The 10661-nt window shown below is 46.2% G+C and overlaps 1 protein-coding gene across 3 annotated transcripts; it reads right to left on the minus strand.

Moving 5' to 3' along the window:
- Positions 1-1953: 1953 nt before the first annotated feature.
- On the minus strand, positions 1954-8082 carry GHSR (growth hormone secretagogue receptor). 3 transcript variants are annotated; one of them, XM_010397379.4, is made up of 2 exons: positions 7300-8082; positions 1954-4031 (listed from the first exon to the last, which is right to left on the minus strand). In XM_010397379.4, the coding sequence occupies exons 1-2, from the start codon at positions 8051-8053 to the stop codon at positions 3751-3753; spliced, it is 1035 nt and encodes a 344-aa protein (XP_010395681.2). In that variant the 5' UTR covers positions 8054-8082; the 3' UTR covers positions 1954-3750. The 3 variants fall into 3 exon arrangements, with proteins under 3 accessions (XP_010395681.2, XP_010395682.1, XP_010395680.1); XM_010397380.4 differs by having other exon boundaries at positions 3781-4131; XM_010397378.4 differs by having other exon boundaries at positions 3781-4179.
- Positions 8083-10661: the final 2579 nt, after the last annotated feature.

The raw sequence follows: 10661 nt of genomic DNA on the forward strand, positions 1-10661 counted from the left end.
TAGGGCTTATGCAAATGTAATTTGATGCAAACTTACATAACTGCTGAATATCTATCAATTCCACTTTTGACAAGGAAGTGCTGGTTTTCCAGTGTATTTTATTTTTGGCAAGAAATACAATAGGACATGATTTTCTGCCTGTGCATGCCTCCATCAAAGGTACTTTTCTAAAATGAGTGAAGCTTTCTGGTAAAGTCCTTTTGACCTATTTCATCACCAATTTAACACACTGCCAAGAAAGAAAATGCAGCCAAATTGTTCTTGTTTATTTGTGAAGCTGTGATACAAAATGTAGAGGTAGAAAAGCTTTTAGAACTGGGACTGTTTAACGAATGAACTTTCAGTTATTTTCTCTATGGGCTGCTCCCATTCAAGTCAGTAAGAACACAGCAAAATTTTGACTTTTCAAGTGTCTACACTGGTTTTTTTCAGTCAGAACTGGCTAGGTTTGTTCCCACAGGGTAGAGTTTCCAGAAATTGAAAGGTTCAACAGCCTGAAAAAACTCTTCCTGCAGAGCTGCCCTGTCTGCCATGCCAATGAACAGCCCAGTGCCTGCAAGGGCTCTTGTCTTCCCCCCATGAAAAATGGATCTCAAAAGCCATGTCCAGACCCAAAATGGGATGGCTTTGGGGAGAAGCTGCCAGGAACATGATGTGCTGCAGAAATGCCCCAGGAAGCACAGGGTAAAGGCTTTGTCTCTGTTGGGAAGTGTTTGCCAGGACAGTCCAGGCTGAGAACGTGGAGCGGCTCCGGTGGGTGAGGCAGGCAATGAGACCGTGCCAGCATCACTTTGCCAGCACAGGCTGTTTGCTACTGCCCTCTGCACCTGCAGCATCCTCTGCCCCTGTACATCCTGCCAGAGACAAGGCAGGAGGAGCCTTGCCCCTTGTTACCACCCAAGACAGATGGATGATGTCTACCTTGGACTGACTTCACCATTCTTAGGTAAAAAATGCTCTTCAAACCTTGCTTACACTTCTTTTTTCCAGTGATTTTTTACAACTTGGCCACGGTCTGGTTGGATGGGGCCCTGAGCCATCTGATCTAGTGAGTGGCATCCTGCCCACAGCAGAGGGTTGGGGACTAGATGGTCTTTAAGGTCCCTTTTATGTTCTGTGATTCTCTGACTAACGCCCAAGACAAGCAGTGCTGGATTCATCCACCAGTGCAGGTGGGGATGTGTGTGCGTTTTTGGAGCTATCAGACAGAAGCTGAAATTATGATGCAAAAGCGAGGGCTATCCAGGTTTTGAGGTGTTTTTATTTCCTGCTTTCCTTATAAAAGCAGTTCATTATGAACCAGTTTGAAGCAGCAGTTCCTGTTCACCATCTGCAGTCAGCACGTGCTGGTGTGGCCCCACTGGGTTTAGAGAATCCATAGAGAAAAGTTTTGGTACTGAGGGAAGCAGAACTAAAGGCTGGTGTAGTGACAGCTACAGTGTGTTAAATGTTTGTGTTCTCTGCTAGATGTGAATATTCTCCTGCTTGTGCAAGAGTCATATGAAGGTGGCTACTCTCCTTTAATAAAAATGTGTGTATTTTGCAAATACAAGTCCATTTCCTCACTGAGAAGGAAAAAGTCCTGTCCTCCCTCCCAAGAAGCAACCAGTCCCTTTCTTTCTGACTTTTATGACCCCAGATCAAATGTTTTAAATTTCATTCTATACACAAAGTTGTGGAAATTTTACAGTGTTGGTAGAGCTAAAATTTACATTTTCTCCTGATGGAATGTTTAGGCTAGATGAAATTATTAGTATGTTTGTAGTTTGTATGCACAAATTACATGTGTCTACACAGGGCTTTAATGTTGCAGTTACTCTGGTTAAACAAAATAGCCTAATCAAGTTAGTTATCCAGGTTTGGGGAAAAAAATTAAAATACAAATATGAAAAAAAAAAAAATATTAAATCCGATTGCGTGAATCCCATCCAGCACCACAGAGCCACTGGGTTATAAAGGGTCTCATCACTTTATTTCTTTTTCTGTTCACATTTAATAGCACAGACACAGCTGAGATTTGAAACACTGATGTGACGCCGGGTGTGTGTGATCAGCTCGTTTACACAGACAGGTTGTTAGTGAGCTCACATCTCACCCTCTTTCCATGGTTCCCAAATGTCTTGTTTCCCTGAGTTGCATGACTTGTGCCACCAGACCTGCTTGTCAGTCAGTGGGTGAGAGAACAGCGAGGTGGATGTGGGTAGAGGTGAAGCAGGAGATGATCCTGCAGTACCTCAGAGTGGGTGTTTGCACATAAATCCTGCTCTCCTGGAGTGGAGAGGGGACAGGCTCAGGTGCCACCAAGGAGCAGCAACCAGCAAAGGTGAGAGAAAAGACACTGAATATACAGAAGAAGCCAATTTCTCTTGTGAGTTCAACCTGAGCAGCTGAAGGTGTAGCAGGGGGATAGTGGCCCATCAGTGTGAGCGGGGGGTTGAAGGCCGGCGAGTTCTGCTAACACGAAATTCATTAGGGAGAATTAAAATTCAGCAGGGAGAAAGGGCTGTGGACCGGCTGGGGATGAACACTAGAACCAAGTGAACAGAAAGCTGCTATCACACATGCATGCTCCAAAGCTCTGTCAGCTCTGTGGGCCGCAAAACCCACAGGTTGGTGAGACAGTAAAAGCCATATTCATTAGCACAGAGAATGGAACGTTTTCTGGTTTGCTTTGAAATGGCACACTTGAGGTATAAAAATCTAATTTAAGGGGTTTATGAATCAAGCATGAGAATGTGTCTGCCTGTGTCTTTTAATGCAGATTTTTCTATTACTTTCTCAGGTCACGGTGGTTAAAAAATGCAAAATGTTCTCAATTCAATACTGCAGCAAATGAGCACAACAGCACACCAGGCTTTGCAGGGGGATGTGGCACTGGGAACAGACTTTTAACAGAAACATGGGGGGTTTACAGGCAGGATGCCCATCCTCAGCAAGTTTTGGGGTGCGGTGGGGTGCAGTTAGGGACAGGTAGCCACAGACTCGTTACAAATATTGAAACAATCAAAAGCTTCCAAGTTCAAACACATCAAGTCATTCACAGTCAAGCTGAACAGAACAAGTACAGATGATTTAGCTAGTAAAAAAAAAGAGACTTTGGTGGGTGATTGCATTCCACGTTTTTATAGCATCACTGCAGGCCTGAAGTCAGCACTGTCCTTGTCCCACTGATATATATATTTCAAAAAAATATTTCAGTACAGTCACATTCTAAGCCACTTCTGTGAAAGCATTTTTTTTGTTTCCTTTCTACTTGGATGTGACATGAAGGTTATTTATTTTTAGCATGTTTAAAAATTATCCATTTTATATCTCTTTTTCTTTTTTTTTAAGAAATCATTTTCCTCATTCAGAGAAAAACGTGAGCTTACTTAAAAATTAGTATTATGAAAAGTGTATCAAATTTCCTGTTTACTACTCCAAAAAGGCAATTCCATTTTCTCTCTCTAGGGTCTGGTTAGATGCTAGCAAAATTCTTAGCAAAACTAAAGCTAACTCTGGAAAAATTCAGCTCGAATTGGCCGCCGCTGAAGTCGTACAAACTCTCGAGTGAAGTGGGCCATGTTTGCCTGGTCAGAGCGGCACAGCCTAAATCGGGGCTAAAGTCAGCGTTACAAAATCATACAGGCAAAAGGAGCACAAAAATAACACCTGGAGCACTGCCAAATTCTGTGACCGCTTGTCTCTCCTCTCACAGTCCCAAACTTTAGATTGTTCCCCTCCCATCTTTCACTGCCTGCATCGCACCTCTCAGCCCATCCGGGTGATGACCAAAGCACCGCTTCCAGTGTTGTGATTCCCGTTCCTTGCCCTCTTCCCCCTCCCGTTATGGCTTTCTGGGAGACTCAGCGAGCGCAGCTCTGGGCTCCTGCTGTCATGTGGTGACGCTGGGCTCTGTCCACCTGCGGGAGCTGCCCTGCTTGCTGCTGGACAGGCTCTTCCTGGGCAGGGCTTTGAGTCCGAACAGGCGGCAGGCGGCCACGCGGTACTTCCTCGACATGATGTTGTAGAGGATGGGGTTGATGGCTGCACTAAGGTAGAAGAGGACAAAGGACACCAGGTTGCAGTACTGGCTGATCACTGCAATCTCCAAGGATCCAGCTTCGAAGGATTTGGAAAATAAGTACCGTCCTACGTGAAAAGGCAACCAGCAGAGTATGAACGCAAATACCACCACGACTAAAATAAAAACAGCAGAAGAAAGTGTGTTAAAGTGTGAGTATCGACATACAGGTGATTAACATTCTGTTTTGCAGCTCTGCTCCTTTAACAAATTAATCACAAAGTGTGAAAATGCCTCCCCTAAGCTTTCAGTTGTGTCTCAATACATTCTCTGAGAGTATAAATAAGTGATACTTAATACACTTGGATCGTATCTAAACAGGCTGCCTGAATATTGCCCAACTAATCTGATGTAGCAAACTTCTGACCTATAAAACTTATGTTTGCATCAACAGAGCATTAAAGAATCCAAATGGTGACAAAAAAAGTATAAGCATCTATCATTTGCAGTGTTTAAAAAAAGTAAATTATATGTGATAGACTCAGCACTGTGGTTTATAATGAAGAATGTAATCACTGGGAAGCAAAATTATTTAAGACAAAAAGCAAAATTGTTTAAGGCAAAGGCCCCAAAATAAAACACAGAATGGGGACTTGTAGAGCACATATGACAAGGTAAGAAGAGGAGAGTGGTGCACCCCTCCAGTTTGTCCATTTTTTGGAACATGAGTTACCCCCAAGAAGAGTAGAACTAAATGTATAATATATAACTGCACAGAATATCTGTGATAATGTTTTACTACTGCAGTTGCATTTACATGTAAACATCATGTCTGTAGAATAATAGAAATGTGTGTATCTCAGAACACTGGCCCATTGGAATTTTCATCTGAGAGAAAGGGAAACTGTTTCTGTTCATTTCCTGCGTGCCTTTGACCTTTATTATTTTTCATATTGCTCTCAGTGTATCTATTAATATGCTGCAGAGCAAAACCAGAAAACTCGAGCAAGGGTTTCTGACATTCTTAAGCAATTTTTACAGTTAATCTGTTCATGGAATCACAGAATGGTTTGTGTTGGAAGGGAACTTAAAGAAGATCTTTTTCCAGGTCCCCTGCTAAGAGCAAAGACACCTTACACAAGACCAGGTTACTCAGACACCTGGCCCTGGTGTTCTCTTGTTTTAGCAGTCCTCATATCCTCATATCACGTCTCAGAAGACAATAAAATTCAAATTGCTAAGAGCAATGGTTTTAGTTATCTTTCCCAAAAATTCTGCACCAGCATTCCCAAGTTTAAAAGGATGCTTATGCAAGACTTGTGGCAGACTGGAAGGCACAGAGCTTGAGGTTCAGAGTAGGTTTTCCAGCTCTGCATTTTCTTGAGCCAACCACTCCCAGTTTTCCCTCACTATCTTCACTACATAATTCAGATGATTTCCTAGCTCACATGGGGATTTGAATCCATGTAATGAATATTACCATTGTTCATAATGAACACAGTTTTAAGCACAGTCTATTGTGACTAGAGTTTTAAGCACGTGTAGGCATGCAATATCCCTAGTCAGGCTTTTGACAGTTTGATCTTCATGCTTGCAGAATCCCATGGATTTCAATAGGAATGGGGTGTGACAGCTCCTTTGCAAGTCAGGCTATACATTTAGGTGTTTAATTTCGGACCCAGAAGCATAACCTGTCTTTACAGTTAAAAGAACTGCTGATGCTAATCCCATTTACTTGATGTTCAGGCAACTGATAAAGCCTCAGAAAGTGCCTTCTAAATTTTAAGCAGAACATTAACACCAGTGACAGCAAGACTGCATTGAGCATCTGCTGCCACTGAACCCTCACTAACTTCTTTCCATCTTTCCATCAGGCATCAGACTGTTATCATTTAAGGAATATTGGCTCTCTGTCAAAGGAGTGTCTTGCCACTGCCTGGCTGTTCTCAGACCTTGTAAAAGGGAAAAATAGTGCCTGAAATATTGCAATGCTTGTGCCAATATTTCAGGGCAGAAATACATTTTATTTCAAAATTCTTTACGATTAAGTATATGGAAATACAAACATGGTAGTAATATAGGTAATTTACTTACAGTCAGTGGAAGTTCATAATCTTGAACCTCTGGAAGTGTAAACAATTAATTACTTCCAAGGTCATGCTTACCAGACTGAATTCTATTGATCATAAAATGGAGCTGAAAGGGCATAAAGAATGCTGTGGGTTTTATTATTCTTCCTGCTGTTGCAGAGTAATAAATCAGGACATGAACAAAAAGATCAGATAGGCTCCTATTTGATAATTAAGGTACTTAGGACTCGCTGCCACCTCTTGTCTGCCTCATTAGCCCACCACTTCAACCCTGCTGAAAGGAGCCTGTGAAAGCTTCTTCCTGCAGAGCATCTCATCCCCCCAAAATCCACGGGATGACTTCCACTGCAGAGGACTTTTGGCTTGGATAAAAGTATGCAGCAGCAGCAGCAGGATTCTGCAGTTTTCAGACGCGAAACTGCAGGACAACTTTTTGGGTTTGTGTATCAAACTGCCACCACATGTACTGGCTTAGTAGGTTAAGACTTGAGTTTCCATGTGCCAACCACAAGCGTTGTTTCAAGCATTCAGCAGCGTCAATATACAAAGTTAGGAATGACAGTGTCGGTTATCCTGATCCTGTTTTCTTACAGTCTGTGAGATTTTACAGCATCACAGACCTCAAAGGAGACTCAGTGCTCCTGGTTCAGCATATCCTGCTGTTTTGCTAATATAAAAATGCAGATTAATTTTCATAAGCTTACACAGCCAGGGTAGGAAATAACCCCAATTTGCTAAAACCTTGGTATTCTTTTCCTATGAATCTTAAGTGCACATCATGCCCTGCCTGCATGGCTGTAGTCTGCAGCTTGACTTCATGGCTTGAGAAGGGTTTAGTTTTGTTTAAAAATCAAATAAACTGTTCTTCTGTAAATAACATTGCTATTCACAACCAAAGAGCAAAAATGCTCAAAAATCTCCGGGGCACAAGCTAATTATAACTGTAGTATTTGTCATTGTCAGGGATTCTTATTAATGTTTGTTTAACTGTTTGGGAGTCCCCAGTTAGAAATAAATCTAAGGGAGGAGGAGAGTTATTCTACAGATACCTTGAGGTTTACCCCTTTGCATGAAACATTTTCCGTAAATGCTTTTCTTTGGAAGCAACTATAGTAAACTATCAGAGAGCTCCCAGTCTTTTTGTCTCTCACACACACACACGAGCACACACATCCTTTTGGAAAAACAGAGCAAGAGGACTCGTACCTAACATTTTCACAGTTTGCTTGTTGTTCTTATCCCTGATGACAGAGTTTGGACCGATGTTCTTTCTCTTCCTCCTCCAGAGCTTCCTCCCGATGAGGCTGTACAGCACGGTCAGGCAAAACACGGGCAGGAAAAAGAAGATGCTGGAGGTCCAGACCATGATGGTGAGCAGCCCCGAGCGGATGGCGTACTCTGTGGCTCGGCACTCATTGGTGCTCAGGGGGTTCGTGCCGTTCTCGTGCTCGACCCCCACCAGGATGAAGATGGGGCCGGCACTGATGAAGGAGATGGCCCAGAGGAAGAGGATGACCAGCTTGACCTTCCCCTTGGTGATGATGACTTTAGCTCGCAGGGGGAAGCAGATGGCGACGTACCGCTCCACGCTGAGCGCCGTGATGTTGAGGATGGTGGAGTAGGTGCAGCTCTCGCTGATGAACTGGAAGAGCTTGCAGAGGAGGTCCCCGAAATTCCAGGGCCGGTACTGCCAGAGGCGGAAGAGGTCCAGGGGCATGCAGAGGAAGATGAGCAGGTCGGAGAAGGCCATGCTGGACAGGTAGAAGTTGGTGGTTGTCCTCATGTCCCGGAACCGCGACACCACCAGCATGGTCATGAGGTTGCCGATGATCCCGATGACGAAGAGCAGGACGCAGGCGACGGTGATGCCGGTGAGCACGGGCACGGGGAACAGGTGCAGCGGGGGCTCAGCGCCCGTCCGGTTCTCCGCGCCGCGGCCGCCCGCGCTCCCCTCCCGCATCCTGGCGCCGCGGGCTGCGCATCCCCGCCCGGCGCGGCGCGGCCCCGCGCGGTCCCCGCTGCGCGCCCGGGCAGGTGCGGGACCGGGGGCGGGGAGGGACGGGCAGGGACGGGCAGGGACGGGCGGCCCCGCTCCGCCTCTCCGCGTCCGCCGCTCCCCCCGGCCCGGCCCGGGGCGGGCGGGCGCTGCCGCGCGTCACAGGAGACGTGGGCACCGAGCGGCCCCGCCGCGACCCCGCGGGCCGCTGCCCCCAGGCTCCAAACTTTCTTCCCGAGCCCCCCGGCGCGGCACCTCTCAGCCCGGGCCGGGTCCGCCCCGGCTCCTGCCCCGCCGCCCGCCCGCTTGGGCAGGTGCGGTGCCGCCTGTCCGTGCTCCCGGTGCTGTCCCCAGGTGCGGTGCCGCCTGTCCGTGCTCCCGGTGCTGTACCCCAGGTGCGGTGCCGCCTGTGCGTGCTCCCGGAGCCCCGGTCCCTTCCCCAGGTGCGGTGCCGCCTGTCCGTGCTCCCGGTGCCTTCCCCAGGTGCGGTGCCGCCTGTCCGTGCTCCCGGAGCCCCGGTCCCTTCCCAAGTGCGGTGCCGCCTGTCCGTGCTCCCGGAGTCCCGGTGCCGTCCCGGGCCGGCGCTGTCAGCGCTCTGTCCCCGCACACGTCGCCCCGCGGCGCTCCGCACACGCGGCCGGTCCCGCAGCCGTGGGTGCGATCGCTGCCTCCTCGCTCCGTATCTTTGCTCTGCCCTTGGATGTTGGCAGGAGCCCGGCCAGGCTCCAGTTCAGTGAAGCTGCAGCAGTCACCCGCTTCTACATGATTTACCTGCAATTAAATTTCCATTCAGCGTGTTACCGCTGTCCTCTGCTCTGCCCTTTGCAGGCACCGACAGAACCGTGCTTCCCCAGCTGCAGACTCCTATTGTACTAAAAGATAATGCTGTACCCAAGAAGAAATAAGATGTAAGCAGAACAAGGTGAGATCAGGGGCAGTAAAGTAACTTCCCACACGTATGTTTAGGGTGTATTTCCCCACCTTTCCAGCTTGTCCCCACAAACTGTAAGGGTATGTGTGCTGCAGCACAATCTTCTTTCATTCCTGTCTATCTACAGGGGCTGGATCTCGTACCCCATCTCTCAGGGGGCAGGCAGTGCTCTGATTCCATGTTGGTATCTAGCTTAACCATAGAATCATGGAATGGTTTGGGTTGGAATGGATCTTAAAGGTCATCTCATTCCCACTCCCTGCCATGGAACACCTTTCACTAGCCCAGGCTGCTCCAAGCTCCATCCAAGTCAGCAGGGAAGCAGGTTTATGCTGTTACCCTGGGTGCAGTCCACCACTGCCATTCCCATTTCACGGCTGCAGGGCTTTGTTGAAGGGTAGCTAGAGCACAAGTGCAGTGTGACACAGTGCTTAGTTACTCTGAATGTGCCTGTTTTCTGTAATTTGTGCCTTCTGTAATAATGCAAGCATTAGCCTTAGTGCCTTGTCCATATCCTAATTGGATGACATATTTTTGCAGTTTCACTGGAATCAGTATTCTCATTCCTGCTCATGAACTGTGAGACAGTTTTGCAGCAAGTTACTCAACAGTTGCTAAATTTTATGAGGGATGGCTGCGCATTAATTGCAGTTGAAAAGGAGGAAGAGCCTAATGTACTTCTCACTTTGTCTATCCAGCTGCCTGTATAGTTGTGTTACATGTTTCTGAATAAAAATCACGGGCTTTATGCCCCTAAGATAGTTATTTTATATTAGAATTGTGTCCCCAATCTAATTTACATGATATTGCTTTATATTATGGAGGAGATGGCAACTGCCTCTGTGGTTAGGCTGCCAAATACTTTGCATTATTATAAGGAATTATTTCACTCTTTTTAAAAATTTCTTTTCCCTAATAAATTCTCAGACCAGTGGTGTTAGCTGCAGGATGTTGACATTTGCCAGAGAAAATGGCCTGAAGCTATAAATGTGACTTTCTATGTTGAGAGGATCCTTCATTCTCACGAAATTCTTCCAGTTTTTGCTGAGCTGTATCTTGTCAAAAGTGACCATTTCTCTTTCCCCAGACAGACAGAAGCTTCCTTTTTCCTTTCCTTTCCTTTTTTTTCTCTTCTTTTTTTCTTTTTCACCCAGGAAAATAATTTATTCCTTTCTAGGATAGTAACTGAATCATGGTGTGTATACCAAAATCAAGTACCCAACAGTGAGTTAGCACTCCAGATCTGTACACTCCAGACTACCTGAGCTTGCAATGCAGTGATTTAACACTGGATTCCTTGGGAGTTTGATGTGTTGTGAGCCATTTGGATCAGAACTGGCAGCTGTACTTCAAATACAGCAACATCGATCTCCTTCTTAAAAGGGTATCATGAGTCAAGGGCTCCTCTGGCTGCTTTTCCTGCATGGGGCTGGGTCAGAGCCAGAAAAAAATGTCAGTTGAGAGAGAAGAAAAGCAGCTTTAGTTTTCTGATTCTTTCTGATTTTTTTGGCAATTGCAGGCCAACTTTAGATGGAATATGAAGATTTGTCATCCCACAAAAAACGCACGATAAGGGACTCCTGCTTCTGCTTTGCACATGCTAAAGGACAGTGGTGCAGATAGTGGTGATAGAAGAGGTAA

This window comes from Corvus cornix, chromosome 9, assembly GCF_000738735.6.
Source record: "Corvus cornix cornix isolate S_Up_H32 chromosome 9, ASM73873v5, whole genome shotgun sequence".
In the NCBI taxonomy this organism is placed as follows: Eukaryota; Metazoa; Chordata; class Aves; order Passeriformes; family Corvidae; genus Corvus; species Corvus cornix.

Excerpts from the sequence above, each read along its gene's own strand:
- GHSR (XM_010397378.4), bottom strand. The coding sequence starts at position 8,053 with ATGCGGGAGGGGAGCGCGGGCGGCCGCGGCGCGGAGAACCGGACGGGC. Across the intron at positions 4,180-7,299 it reads GCAAACTGTGAAAATGTTAG|TCGTGGTGGTATTTGCGTTC; the intron begins GTACGAGTCCTC and ends TTTTTATTTTAG.